The following is a 15,669-nucleotide window of genomic DNA, read 5'->3' on the forward strand; positions in this document are numbered from 1 at the left end:
TTGCCCTGAAATCTACATTTTCTTATATTAATGTAAACTGTGCAGCATTTATTTATTTATCTATCTATCTATCTATCTTTTTATTTGAGATGGAGTCTCACTCTGTTTCCCAGGCTGGAATGCAGTGGTGAAATTATAGTTCACTACAGCTTCAAAATTCTAGGCTCTGCTTATATTACCACCTCAGCCTCCTGAGTAGCTGAAACTATAGGCATGTGCTACCATGCCAAAGTTATATTTTATTTTTATTTTTCTAGAGATGCAGTCTCACTATGTTGCTCAGGATGGTCTTGAAATTATTTCCTCAAATGATTCTCCCACATTAACCACTTGAGCAGTTGGGATTATAGGTGTCAGCCACTGTGCCCAGCACTGTAGCTTTCTTTGACTAATGTTAGCATGGTAAACCTTTTCCCATTCTTTTGCTTCTAGTCTATTTGTGTTTTTTATATTCAAAGTTAAAAAAAAAATCCTAAAGTTTCTTGTAGGCAGCACAAAGCTGGTTTTCAATTTCTTAGCCAATTGTGCAATCTCTGTTTTTAAATTCAGGGCATTTATACCATCTAAATTTAACATAATTATTGATAGTTTTGAGGCTATCATCTTATTTATTATATTTGTTTCATCTGTTCTCTGTTTCCCTTTTCTTTTCTTCTTGCTTTTCTTTGGGTTAATTAAATATCTTTTTAAAATTCCATTTTACCTGCTTTGCTGGCATATTTGTGATTACTCTTTGTTTTGCTTAATTTTAGTGGTTACTTTAGAATTTATAGTGTGGATCTTTTACTTATGGCAGTCAAGTTAGATTATTCCACTTCATATGAATTAAAAGAACTTGGGTGGTTTAATTTTACATATACTATATCACTCACAAAAGATTTATTTTGACTAAATATCATTGAAAGAGAAATAAAAAATAATAAGAAAAAAGCCTTATATATTTATCCACAAAGTTATCATCTCCAGTATAAACACATTTAACCTTTATTTTTAAAAGATTTTCTGTATATAGAATTTTTAGTTGAGTTTTATTTTGCTTTTGTTTTTAAAGATATTGCTGTCTTCTCTCTTGAATTATGTCCAGTGAAAAACTGCTGTCATCTCTTCTCTTTTTCTTTTTTAAAACTACACAGACACACAGACACACACACACACACACACACACACCCTTTTAAATTGTACTTTAAGTTCTTTAAATTGTACTTTAAGTACTTTAAGATGTGCAGATCTTGCCCGATTGTTGCATAGGTACACATATGCCATGGTGGTTTGCTGTCTCCATCCCTCCATCACCTACATCAGACATTCCTCCCAGTGTCATCCTTCCCCAACCTCCCCACCCCCATTGTCCCTCCCCTAGCCACCCACCCCCAACAAACCCCAGTGTGTGATGTTCTCCTCCCTGTGCCCATGTGTTCTCATTGTTCAACACCTGCCTATGAGTGAGAACATGTGGTGTTTGGTTTTCAGTTCTTGCGTCAGTATGCTGAGAATGATGGTCTCCAGATTTATCCATGACTCTTCAAAGAACAAGAACTCATTATTTTTTATGGCTGCATAGTATTCCATGGTGTATATGTGCTACATTTTCTTTGTCCAGTCTATCATTGATGGGCATTTGGGTTGGTTCCAGGTCTTTGCTATTGTAAACAGTGCCACAATGAACATACACGTGCATGTGTCTTTATAATAGAATTATTTATAATCCTTTGGGTATATACCCAGTAATGGGATTGCTAGGTCAAATGGAATTTCTATTTCTAGATCCTTGAGGAATCACTACACTGTCTTCCACAATGGTTGAACTAATTTACACACCAACAATAGTGTAAAAGTGTTCCTGTTTCTCCACATCCTCTCCAGCATCTGTTGTCTTCAGATTTTTTAATGATCACCATTCTAACTGGCATGAGATGGCATCTCAAAGTGATTTTGATTTGCATTTTTCTAATGACCAGTGATGATGAGCATTTTTTCATATATTTGTTGGCCTCATCTATGTCTTCTTTTGAAAAGTGTCTGTTCATATCCTTTGCCCATTTTTGAATGGGTTTTTTTTTTCTTGTAAATCTGCTTTAGTCCTTTGTAGATTCTGGATATTAGCCCTTTGTCAGATGGGTAGATTGCAAAATTTTTTCCCATTCAGTTGGTTGCCAGTTCACTCTAATGATTGTTTCTTTTGCTGTGCAGAAACTCTTAAGATTAATTAGATCCCATTTGTCTATTTTGGCTTTTGTTGCCAATGCTTTTGGTGTTTTAGTCATGAAGTCCTTGCCTATGCCCATGTCCTGAATGGTTTTGCCTAGGTTTTCTTCTAGGGTTTTTATGGTGTTAGGTCTTATGTTTAAATCTTTAATCCACCTAGAGTTAATTTTAGTGTAAGGTGTAAGGAAAGGGTCCAGTTTCAGCTTTCTGCACATGGCTAGCCAGTTTTCCCAACACCATTTATTAAACAGGGACTCCTTTCCCCATTGCTTGTTTTTGTCAGATTTGTCAAAGATCAGATAGTTGTAGATGTGCAACATTGCCTCTGGGCCTCTGTTCTGTTCCATTGGTCTATATCTCTGTTTTGGTATCAGTACCATGCTGTTTTGATTACTGTAGCCTTGTAGTATAGTTTGAAGTCAGGTAGTGTGATGCTTCCAGCTTTGTTCTTTTTGCTTAGGATTGTCTTGGCTATGCAGGCTCTCTTTTGGTTCCATATGAAGTTTAAAGTGGTTCTTTTCCAGTTCTGTGAAGAAGGCCTATGGTAGCTTGATGGGAATAGTGTTGACTCTATAAATTACTTTGGGCAGTATGGCCATTTTCACAATATTGATTCTTCCTAACCATAAGCATGGAATGTTTTTCCATCTGTTTGTGTCCTCTCTTATTTTCTGGAGCAGTGGTTTGTAGTTCTCCTTAAAGAAGTCCTTTATATCCTTTGTTAGTTGTATTCCTAGGTATTTTATTCTCTTTGTAGCATTTGTGAATGGGAGTCCTCTCTTGATTTGGCTCTCTGTTTGCCTGTTACTGGTGTATAGGAATGCTTGTGATTTCTGCACATTGATTTTGTATCATGAGACTTTGCTGAAGTTGCTTATCTGTTTAAGGAGATTTTGGGCTGAATATTTTATTTTATTTTATTTTTAAGTTCCAGGGTACAAATGAAGGATGTACAGGTTTGTCACATAGGTAAATGTGTACTATTGTGGTTTGCTGCACAGATCAACCCATCACCCAGGTATTAAGTCCAGCATGCACTGGGTATTTTTGCTCATGCTCTTCCTCTCCCCACCCCACCCACAACAGGCTCCTGTGTGTGTTGTTACTCTTTGTGTGACTATGTGTTCCCATTGTTCAGTTCCCATTTATAAGTGAGAACATGAGGTGTTTTGTTTTCTGTTTCTGCATTAGTTTGCTGAGAATAATGACTTCCATCTCCATTCATGTCCCTGCAAATGACATGATCTCATTCCATGGTATATATGTACCATGTTTTATTTTATGGGCATTTGGGTTGATTCCACATCCTTGCTATTGTAAATTATGCCACACTGAACATACGTGTGCACATATCTTTGTAACTGAATGATTTATATTCCTTTGGGTATATATCTAGTAATGGAATTACTGGCTCAAATGGTATTTCTGGTTCTAGATCTTTGAGTAATTACCACACTGTCTTCCACAATGTTTGGATTATTATGGAGTTTACAATCCCACCAATGGTGTAAAACGTTCTTATTTCATCACAACCTCACCAGCATCTGTTTCTGGACTTTTTAATAATCACCATTCTGACTGGCATGGGATGGTATCTAATTGTAGTTTTGATTTGCATTTCTCTAATGACCAGTGATGTTGCACTTCTATTCCTATATTTGTTGGCTGCAGAAATGTCTTATTTTGAGAAGTTTCTGTTCATGTTCTTTGCCCACTTCTGAATTTTTTTTTTAATTTATTTAAGTTTCTTGTAGATTCTGGATATTAGACCTTTGTCAGATCGATAAGATTGCTAAAATTTTCTCCCATTCTGTAGGTTGCTTGTTCACTCTGATAATAGTTTCTTTTGCTGCGCAGAAGCTCTTTAGTTTAATTAGATCCTGTTTGTCCAGTTTTGCTTTTTTTGCAATTGCTTTTGATGTTTTTGTCATGAAATGTTTGCCCATGCCTACATCTTGAATGGTATTGCCTAGATTTTCTTCTAGGGTTTTTATAGTTTTGGGGTTTATATTTAAGCCTTTAATCCATCTTAAGCTAATGTTTGTATAAGGTGTAAGAAAGTGGTCCAATTTCAGTTTTCTGCATATCGCTAGCCTGTTCTCCCAGCATCATGTATTAAATAGGGAGTCCTTCCTTCATTGCTTTTGTCAGGTTTATCAAAGATCAGATGATTGTAGATATGCAGTCTTATTTCTGAGTTCGGTATTCTGTTCCATTTGTCTATATATGTGTTTTTGTATAAGTGCCATGCTGTTTTGGTTACTGTAGCCTTGTAGTATAGCTTGAAGTCAGGTAGTGTGATGCCTCCAGCTTTATTCTTTTTTGCTTAGGATTGTCTTGGCTATACAGGCACTTTTTGTTCCAAATGAAATTTAAAGTAGTTTTTCTAATTCTGTGAAGAAAGTCAATGGTACCTTGATGGTGAGCACATTGAATCTATAAATTACTTTGGGCAGTATGGCCATTTTCATGATATTGATTCTTACTCTCCATGAACATAGAATGTTTTTTCATATGTTTGTGTCTTCTTTGATTTTCTTAAGCAGTGGTTTGTAGTTCTCCTTGAAGAAGTCCTTCACTTTTTTTTTTGTTAGTTGTATTCCTAGGTATTTATTTTCTTTCTAGCAATTGTGAATGGGAGTTCATTCATGATTTGGCTCTCTGCTTGTCTGTTGTTGATTTTGGGTTTTTCTTAGTAATTTCATGTGCTATGACCTGAAAGCTTTCATTGAGACAGGAAGCTGGGGGAATTATAGGACTAACTTGTTTTGTTATTTTTCAGAGATCACAGCCCATTGTTGTATTATGGCCAGTGTCTTACAAACCATTGCTTCATGTGGTTTATCTGTTTTGTTTCTTTTTTGGCTTTTGTTTCAAGTGACAGAGTATATTGGCCTCCCTATCTCTTGGCCAGGGGTGACATAACAATATCCTCTTATGCTTTCACAAGATCCATAAGAAATCTGTTACATACGTAATTTGTTTAGACCCCCAAACCTGATTTATTCAAAGCAATATGATGTTTAACTGCTTTTTCGTCAAATCTTGAGCCTCCATCCCTTATTATTACTCTCTTTTCATGTCAAATCTTAAGATTTTCTACTTAAGAGAAAAGATGATAATAAATGTGCCAGCAGTTTTACAATTTCTCTGATATCTATAAAAACTCTGCTTTTCCCAAGCTGTGAGAATTTGTATTTATCATTCTTGTTTTTGCTTCCAAGTGAGAGGTTATGGAAGAAAATACAGAGAGATATATACACACTTCTGCCTCTCTCTAGTAATTTTGGCATATCTCAGCTCCTTTTCATCGATGTTGCATGTTTATTCTTTGTCTTTGTTTTTATCTTTTCTACTGCTTGTTTTTAAATTGATGTTTGTTGAAGAGCTGGGTTATTAACTGTTTTTATATTCTTCTTGGTAGAGATCCACTGGGCTTTGAGTTCTATAATTTCATTTTTGGAGTTTCCCATTAAACTTATGCTAAATTTTCATTTAATATGCAATTATCAGCAAGACATTTAAAGTTGTGTTGTTCTTTTCTTAAAAGTATGTGCTTTTACAATCATTCTCAGTCATTTTCTTATTCCATGTATTTTATATTATATTAGAGAAGCATCTGACTGCCTTTTTGTGCTTCAGTATTTATATATTACAGTGGCGATGTATTTTATATTATGTCTTTTTTTTTAACCTAACAGCCTCCATCATTTTCTCTCTCAAGTTTAAATATTTTATGGCAAGTATAGTTTTTCTTTAAATAAGGCAATATTCTATCACCATCTTCTATTTTCACCTATCTCATTTGAATTAGCATTGTAGAGGGAGCCATCACTTATCAAAAATACACATGTCTCTAGCAGAAGATCCTCTTATTTGGCACCCATCATAAACATTAATATCAATTAAAATATTTTTAAGGGAAAATAACTTACGCAGGTCCGTAGTTGCATACAAACATCACAGATGAAGCTCCCCCAAGGTCAGGACATGCTGCAACCGCACAACCAAGATAAACTGAATTGGCCCAAACTACCTATAAAGAAAGGCATTTCAAGATAAAATATGCAAAACATTTCTATGCAAACAATGCATTTTGAGAATTGCTCTAATCTTTGTCATACTACAAAAAAGAATGTACACAAATATTTATTAGTTACGTATTTTTTATAGTTTCTGTATTTAGTTTAAAATTTTTATTTTGTTAGGGTTGCTTTCATGAGTGCTACCTAGCTAGTTTTTCCTTACTGGTAATTCTCATAAATCAAAACAAGAATATAATATATAGCCAAATTAATAATGTAATATATAAAATAATTTCTTCTAGATTATTTATGAAATACACTTTAATTCTATCTATGGGTATATAATACAAACAATATTAAAATCAGACTGTAAATGGAAACAGTAACATATTTATTTGTTTTTCTCAGAAAAATTCTACATAATTTATAATTACATTTTAAATTTTGCAATCTTAATCATATTCTTACCTTTGTCAAGTCACAAAGTAAGGATTAAAAACATATTGAGTTGATTTTCAAAGATGCCTGCCATAAGGATGGTAAATCTTAATTTTTATCTAGTTGCAAAAAATAGCAAAGTTATGCAAAAGGAAGAAGACTTCTATGGAAAACTAGTTATGGAAGATAGGAACCTTACTATTTTTTTGTGACAATGATAGAATAATTTTTTTTTCATTTTCCAAATAAACACAAAAGGGAAGAAAATATTGATTTACTCCATTTGAAAAAAATCCAAGGAATTTAGACACAGAATAAATTTTGACAACACAAATTTCTGATCTCATTTATTTTACTTTATTGGCAAAACATACTAACCTATTTCATAAATTGATATATCAGTCAATTTTTTTCCATAGGCTTGTTCTAGCCAGAATCAATAGTTTTGCAAAATATATTTTACTGCCTTTTTGTTTGCCTGAGAATCAGTAAAGTGAAAGAAAAACACAGTGAACTGAGAATTTAAAAATGAGTTTTGGGAGGCTGAGGCAGACAGATCATGAAGTCAGGGGTCAAGACCAGCCTGGCCAACATGGTGAAACGCTGTTTCTACTAATAATACAAAAGCTAGCCAAGTGCGATGGCACACACCTGAAATCTCAGCTATTCAGGAGGCTGAGGCAGGAGAATTGCTTGAACCCAGGAGGAGGAGGTTGCAGTGAGCTGAGATCATGCCATTGCACTCCAGCCCCGGTGACAGGGAGAGACACTAGCTCAAAAAAAAAAAAAAAAATGAGTTTCGCTTTCAGCCATCTGTGTGATTTTGTTGAGTAAGTGACAGATCAATTCTGGGGTAGTTTCCCACTTAATGAAATGAGATAAAGTGAGATCATTAAAACAGTGTTTTCTTTTTGAATGTTTTAACATTGTTTATTAACAATTAATAAACAATAAAACTAAAATATATATTTCAAAAAAATCATGTTTAACAATTTGGCTCGTGAATAACTACACCATGAAATTCTATTCTGTCTTAATTGTGACTTTTGGAGGGCTTGTGGAATGGTGAAAATGTTGACTATGTAGGTTTATGATATATTGCTTTCATTAAAGAAACGATGTAATATTAATATGAACATTGGATGTAACTCTAATATGAATATTGGTAGGTGGTAAATGCAAGAAAACTTTCTCTTATTTTGTTTAGAACGTTAAGCAAGATATAGTTGTTGATTTTATAAGAATATAATCATTCCTAATTATTTAACCTGGTGTGTAAACTAGCCAATGAAGAGTAAGCTCCCCTTTCTGAACTAGCAATACTAAGGGAAAAGGGGCATTTGGGAACAGGCTTTATTTATTTTTTTCCTTACAGCAAAAGAGAACAGAAAGGATATATAAAAGCTATGACTCAACCTTGATGCCATATTAGGGATATTGCATCCTTTTGTTATCAGGACATCTGACACTTGATTCATTCTCTCAATTTTTGGGGGAGTAGCCAAACTATATTCTTTACCAACATCTTTCCTGATATCCTGGAGATTGTCTAGACTTAGAACATCCTGTTGTTGATGGAGAGTGAACATAAAGGGAACATGGAAGTTGCTATTATTTGTTCACTGCATGTCTGATAGGAATGACTTTAAGACCCTGAATAGGAATTCAACTTAGAGAAATGAGTAAGTTTAGAGAAGAAGGTGAACCTTTCTATTGCTTAAACAGGCTCTCCTAGGGGCTCAGTATCATATCTGGGATCAAGGTTTGGGCAAAAGATAAATTTTAGAGACATTTACACTGGGATCTGAAATAATTTTAAAAATTGGGAAAATAATAGGAAGTAACAGTTTTCAAGACATTAGGCAACACAATATAATACCCCTGAGTTTTAGGGAAAAAAGATGTAAACTGTATAATTGTCCTGGTTTATTGTCTGGAGACAGCTTCTAGATTATGGTTGAGAGAGTCTGATTGAGGATCTGGGGGAGACCAAGGATGGAGAAGTTTAGATGGCACAGTACTGAAGAGGTGAGAATTGTATAGTGACATACTAGGGCAATGTGCAGAGGGTCCTCAGGATCTGTTCAGCAAAATACTAATCAAAACATGCATGTGTAGAAGCTAGTCTAGGGCTGAGAAAGACCCATTTACAAGAACTAGAGGAAATAATACCAAGGTCTACACAAAGCCAGAAATAGGACCTATTTCCACTTTCCAAATTTGACAATTTCATAATTCTCAAGGCATTAGATAGAATATACAGAAAAATCTTGCCTCAGTAGTGAGAGCTCATTATCAGCTCTAGACTAAACACTACTTTTACTCTACCTAACATATTTTAAAAGCAGGAATAAAGAGGATCAAATAAATTTCAGGTAACTTAGCTGTACCCAAAAAGACAGCTCAAGAATGTTTATAGTATACAAATAAATTCAGCACCCAACAAGGCAAAATGTAAAATATTGGGAATATGGAATGTAATAAAATTTACCCAATATGATATGAGGGAAGAAAATTTGATTCATGAAAAAGAGAAAAATTAACCAATTGAAACTAACACAGAGTTAACATAGATACCAGAGCTAGCAGGGAAAATATTAATTATTACAACTCTATGTCTTATGCTTAAACAACTAGATGAAAAAACAAACATACTAGGTTTATTCACTGAAGATGTAAAAATATCAAACTTGTAAAGATACAAACTTTAAGATATAAGATTGAAAACAAACTGGGATTAACAGTAGACTAAACATTACAGAAGAATAGATTAGCAAATTTAAATATGTAGCAATAAAAGTACTTGAATTAATCACTGAGAGAAAAAAAATCAAGGAAAAAGAGACAAGAGCATCAATATACTGTGGGAAAACTTCAAGTGGTTTTCTACATGAGTGACTGGACACTGGGAGGAGAAGAGAGAGAGTGAGAGAAATAAGTATTTCCAGAAACAATGGCCAACATTTTTCTAAATTTGATTTAAGCTATACACTTACAACTTCAAAAAGGCCAATGAACTATGTGCAAGAAACATGAAGAAAACTTTGATATTATTATTAAATTGCTCAGGACCTATGGTAACAGGAAAAATTTAAAGACAGAAAAATAAAGGCACTTTACATACAGAGAAATACGAGGATTACAGCAGATTTCTTGTTGGAAGCAGTGCAAGTAAGATAACAGTAGAGCAAGATTTTTAAAGTTCAGAGAAAACAAACTCACTTCATAGAATTCTGTTTCCAGTATAAATATCTCTCAAATGAAGCTGAGTTTTCTGGCAGCTCAAGAGAAACTCAGAAAAAAATACTAAAATAACTTTTTGGCAATTAAAATATACACAAATAAGAACTAATCAATAAGATGTCAAATATTTACCTGTGTATAATGGCCACAAACTTTGGAACATGACAGACTATTAAAATCATAAAATTGGGTTTCATTATACCAAACAGTAATGGCCCATTTTGGTGTGAATGACTTTATTCCGCCTAACCAGATATTTTCTCCAATAAATTCAAGAGCTGCATAACATCCATATGATACATCCAAACAGCTGCTATGTTCAAATTTGCACTGGTTTGCCCATGTTTGAGCCACTTTTGCTAAACCTTTATCCCAAATCTGAAAGATAAAAATAATTTAAATTGAATAGTGCATAAGTATTTGTATTAAAATTATTATAATGATTTTAATCAAGTAAATTTTGCTTAAATTTATTATTTTAATAAGATAGAGTTTTTCTTTGGTATTTATTATGTTCACAGTCATTTCTTTTTAGTTATACTTCAGAAATACTTATTTATACTCACTCTATGACAGTTCATTGTTATATTACCAGTACTTAGCAGACATCCCACATTAGCATCACTGAACAAATAAATCTGAATGTGACTAAAATAAGCCAGAATTCAAAGTCTAGTAATTCAGAAGATCATGTTACTTTATAACAATTAAAGGATGACTATTCACTGATAATTTAAAAAGACAAAAACCTAGGAATAGAAAGAAAGAAATGCCCTTAATTTGATCAAGAAGATCTACAAACAAACAGACAGACAAAAATCTTTTCAAATGGTGAAATATTAAAACTTTCCCTCAAGTTTAGGAATGAAACAAGATATCTGCCTTTGTTATTTCTATTCATTGTACAAGAAGTTAGGAAGCATAATAAAATACATGAGCTGTAAATATATCAGACAAAACATATAAAATGTATAAGGATTGGGATCTATCATTATTCACAGATTACATGACTGGATACTTAAGAATTTAAATGAATACATAAACAATACTATAAAAATAAATGAAATTACTGAAGTTGAACAATACAAGGAAAATATGCAAAAATCTATTATATCTCTGTGTATATTCTACAAATGAATAGCTTCAAAACATCTAATATGTATAAATAAATTCAATGAGATACAAAATCTCTATGCTGAAAACTGCAAAAACATCACTAAAATAAAATTTAAAAGACTTAAATAAAGGGAGAGAGATGAAATAATCATGTACCAGAATATTCTATATTGCAAACCAATATTAATTATGACATATAATTTTACTTAGAATCAAACTCCAAGTAGCTTCTTTAGGGGTGGAAATTAATTACAAAATGCATGTGGAAATGTGATATTCCAAGTAAAGCTAAGACAGTTTTTAAAATGTAGAACAAAACTGGAGACTTTCTCACCAGATATCAATATTTATCATAAAGCTATATTAAGATATTGTCATGTTGATGCATGGGTAGACAAATAGCTCAATGGAACAGAATAGAGTCCAGAAGCAACTCATGACAAAAGCAACAGTCTTAATGTAGGTATGTTTGCCAAGATTATTTGTAAACATCTTTTTATTTTTAACTGATTATAAGTTCAACAAGAAGTTACAAAAATAGTTCACAGGAATCCTGTGTGGACTTCACCTAGTTTTCCCAATGGTAATGTTTTTTGTAACAATAGTATAATATAAAAATAAGAAATTGACATTGGTACAATCCACAGACTTTTTAAAGATTTCAACAGTTTTACATGCATTTATTTTTGCAATTTTGTCACCTGTATTAGTTAAAATAATCACTCCCACAATATCTAGATACAGAACTGTTTCAACACCACAAGGATCCTTCATGCTAACCCATTAAGTCATACCCACTCACTACCCACACTTTCTTTAACCCCTGGCAATCACCAATGTGTTCTTCAGTTATGAAATTTTGTTATTTAAAGAAAGTTATGTAAATAGAATCCCAAAGTATGTAACCATTTTGAGACTGGCTTTTCTTCACTCAGCATAATGCCTTTGAGAGCCGCAGGGATGTTCCATGTGTTGATAATTTGTTCCATTTTATGGTCAAGTACTATTCCATGGTACAGATGTATCACAGTTTAACTTTCATCTATTGATGGAAATTTGGATGTTTACAAGTTTGAACTACTACAAACAAAGCTTCCATAAATATTTGTGAGCAGGATTTTCTGTAGCAATAAGTTTTCCTTTTTCTAGGAAAAAAGTAAAAGGAAAAAGTCCTCACAAGTGCAATTGCAAGTGTAAGTCCTATGTAAGTGTATGTTTAGGTGTTTTTTTTTTCTTTTTTTGAAACAGCCAAACTATTTCCTAGAGTGACTATACCATTTTGCATTCCGACCAGAAAAGTATGACAGATGAATTTTCTCCATATCTTCACCAGTATTTGGTATTGCCAATATTTTTTACTGTTGCTTTCCTAATTGGTAAATAGTGATATGTCCTTGTGGTTTTAATTTGCATTTCACTAATGGCTAATGATGTTTAACATGTCTCATTTACTTGTTTTCCATCTGTGTATCTCTGTGGTGAAATGTCAGTTAGTCTTCTGTTCATTTTTTAATTGATTTTTTTTTTTTTACTGTTGAGTTTTGAGAGCTCTTTCTCTAGATAGTTGTTTCCTATATATGGTTTGAATATATTTTCTCCTAGTTTATAGTTTGTCCTCTCTTAACAGAGTGCTTTAGAAAGAAGAAGTTTTTTATTTTGATGAGGTCCAATTTGTTGACTTTTTAAAAATAGTTTCTGGTTGTGATAAAAATCAAAATTATTCATTTGATTAGAAGTTTCATCTAGCCCTATGTCCTGAGGATTTTCTCCTGTTTTTCTTCTAGCAGTTTTATGCTTTCCATTTAAATTTATGAGTCATTTTGTGTTAATTTTTGCACAAGGTGTAAACTTTAGGTCAAAGTTTATTTTCCTTATATGTTTTAAATGGTATTTCAACACCATTTCTTGAATAGAATATCCTTGCTCTACTAAATTACTTTTGCATCTTTGTCAAAAATCTATCTAGAGGAAAAGAAGTCATTTTATGAAAAAGACATTTGCACATGCATGTTTATTAGCCACATAATTTGCAATTCTAAAATTATGGAGACAGTCTAAATGTCCATCAACCAAATTAATAAAGAAAATGTGGTGTGTGTATATACATATATTTTATTTATATATGGATATATATAAATATATAAGTAAAAAATATATATACCATACCAAAAAATATATTTATATATGAATAAAATATAAATATATTTGTATATATTTATATTTTATCATACATATATAAAATGTATGTTTTGTATATTTTTATATTTTACATATGTATGGTAAAATATAAATATAAAACTTTTATATTTATATTTTATATTTTATTTATAAATATAAAATTTATATTTTATTTTTATATTTTACATACATATATAAAGTATAAATATATACAAATATATTTATATATGTATAAAATATATGCCTATATATTTTATATATATGTATGCATAAAACATATACATATTATATATATAATGGAATACTACTCAGCCATAAAAAGGAAGAAAATAATGGCATTTGCAGCAACCTGGATAGAGTTGGAGACCATTATTCTAATTGAAATAACTCAGGACTGAAAAATGAAACATTGTATTTTCTCACTTATAAGCAGGAGCTAAGCTATGAGGACCCAAAGGCATAAGAATTATGGACTTTGGGGATTCAATGGGGAGGGTGGAAGCGAGGGGAAGGATAAAAGACTACATATAGGGTCTTTTATGTGCACCAAAATCTCAGAAATTACCCGTAAATAATATTTCCGCTGGGAGAACTGGCAAGCCATATGCCGAAAATTGAAACTGGACTCCTTCCTTACACCTTATTCAAAAATTAGCTCAAGATGGATTAAAGACTTAAATGTGAAATCTAAAACTATAAAAACCCTAAAAGAAAATCTAGGCAATACCATTCAGGACATTGGCATGGGCAAATATTTCATGATAAAAGCATCAAAAGCAATTGCAACAAAAACAAAACTGGACAAATGGGATCTAATTAAACTAAAGAGCTTCTGTACAGCAAAAGAAACTATCATCAGAGTGAACAGACAACCTGCAGAATGGTAGAAAATTTTTGCAATCTAGCCATCCTACCAAGGTCTAATATCCAGAGTCTATAAGGAGATTAAATAAATTTACAAGAAAAAAAAACCATTAAAAAGTGGGCAAAGGACATGAACAGACACTTCTCAAAAGAAGACCTACATGTGGCCAACAAATAAATGAAAAAAGCTGAACATCACTAATCATTAGAAAAATGCAAATCAAAACCACAGTGAGATATCATTTCATGCCAGTCAGAATGGCGATTATTAAAAAGTCTAGAAACAATGCCTGCTGGCAAAGTTGTGGAAAAAAAGGAACACTTTTGCATTGTTGGTGGAAGTGTAAATGACTTTACCCACTGTGGAGGACAGTGTGGCAATTTCTCAAAGATCTACAGTCAGAAATACCATTTGACCCAGCAATCCCATTACTGGGTATGTACCCAAAGGAATATAAATCATTCTATTATAAACATACATGCACATGTATATTCAGTGCAGCACTATTCACAATAGCAAAGACATGGAATCAACCCAAATGCCCATCAATGATAGATTGGATAAACAAAATAATGCTACATGTACACTGTGGAATACTACACAACCATAAGAAGGAATGAGATCATGTCCTTTGCAGGGACATGAATAGAGCTGGAAGGTGTTATCTTCAGCAAACTAATGCAGGAACCGAAAACCACACACCCCATGTTCTCACTTGTAAGGGAGCTGAACGATGAGAACACATGGACACATGGGGCGATCAACACACACTGGGGCCTGTAGGCAGGTGGAGTTGGAAGGAGAGAGAGCATCAGGAAGAATAGCTAATAGATGCTGGGCTTAATACATGGGTGATTGGTTGATCTGTGCAGCAGTCCACCATGGCATATGTTTAACTGTGTAACAAATCTGCACATCCTGCACAGGTACCCCAGAACTTAAAAGTTGAAAAAACAAAACAAAACAAAAAATTTTCCATTGCAACCAAACACCACTTGTTTCCCCAAAACTATTTAAAAAAAAAACCCACAGGAAAAAATTGAAAAAAATAAATGAAATAAAATGAATTGATATAGAGTTTTACCAAATGGTTTTCCTGACTCTGTTGAGATGATCATATAATTCTCATTTAATCTATTAAGAGTGACAAATTGTAAACAGTGATTAAATTTCCCCAATCCAAGTCAGATTCCTCAGTTTCTTCATTTTCTGGGGATTTTTCTCTTAATGGTGTTTCCAGTTTTGGTACTGATTATGTTGATTAATTTTCAATTCCTAATCCAACATTTTATTCCTGAGGTAAATCTTATGATACAATATTCTTTATATATGTTGCTGGATTAAATTGACTATAATTTCATTGAAGATTTTGTGCATCTACATTGAGCTATAACTTTCTAACCTGTAATGTTATGTCTGGTTTGGTGTCAGGGTAAAACTTGACTTAAAAATGTTCCAAAAGCCCAGGAGGCAGAGGTTGCGGTAAGCTGAGATCGCGCCATTGCACTCCAGCCTGGGTAACAAGAGCGAAACTGCGTCTCAAAATAAATAAATAAAAAATGTTCCAAAAGGTTTTCTTTTTCAGTTTCGCAAAGAGAT

The 15,669-nt window shown here is 32.8% G+C and overlaps 1 protein-coding gene across 2 annotated transcripts in view; it reads right to left on the reverse strand.

The window, feature by feature from the left end:
- Window positions 1-15,669, reverse strand: part of GLIPR1L1 (GLIPR1 like 1) — a 39,438-nt gene that overhangs the window by 20,607 nt on the left and 3,162 nt on the right. For both annotated transcript variants that reach the window (XM_012441471.2, XM_012441470.2), the window contains exons 2-3: window positions 10,044-10,289; window positions 6,141-6,241 (exon numbers count right to left, since the gene is read on the reverse strand). In XM_012441471.2, the coding sequence (XP_012296894.2) occupies window positions 6,141-6,241; window positions 10,044-10,289 (347 nt within the window). The remainder of the gene's footprint in view (window positions 1-6,140; window positions 6,242-10,043; window positions 10,290-15,669) is intronic.

The sequence above is a fragment of the Aotus nancymaae genome, unplaced genomic scaffold, assembly GCF_030222135.1.
Source record: "Aotus nancymaae isolate 86718 unplaced genomic scaffold, 86718_ANA_hifiasm-v0.15.2.pri h1tg000016l, whole genome shotgun sequence".
Classification (NCBI taxonomy): Eukaryota; Metazoa; Chordata; class Mammalia; order Primates; family Aotidae; genus Aotus; species Aotus nancymaae.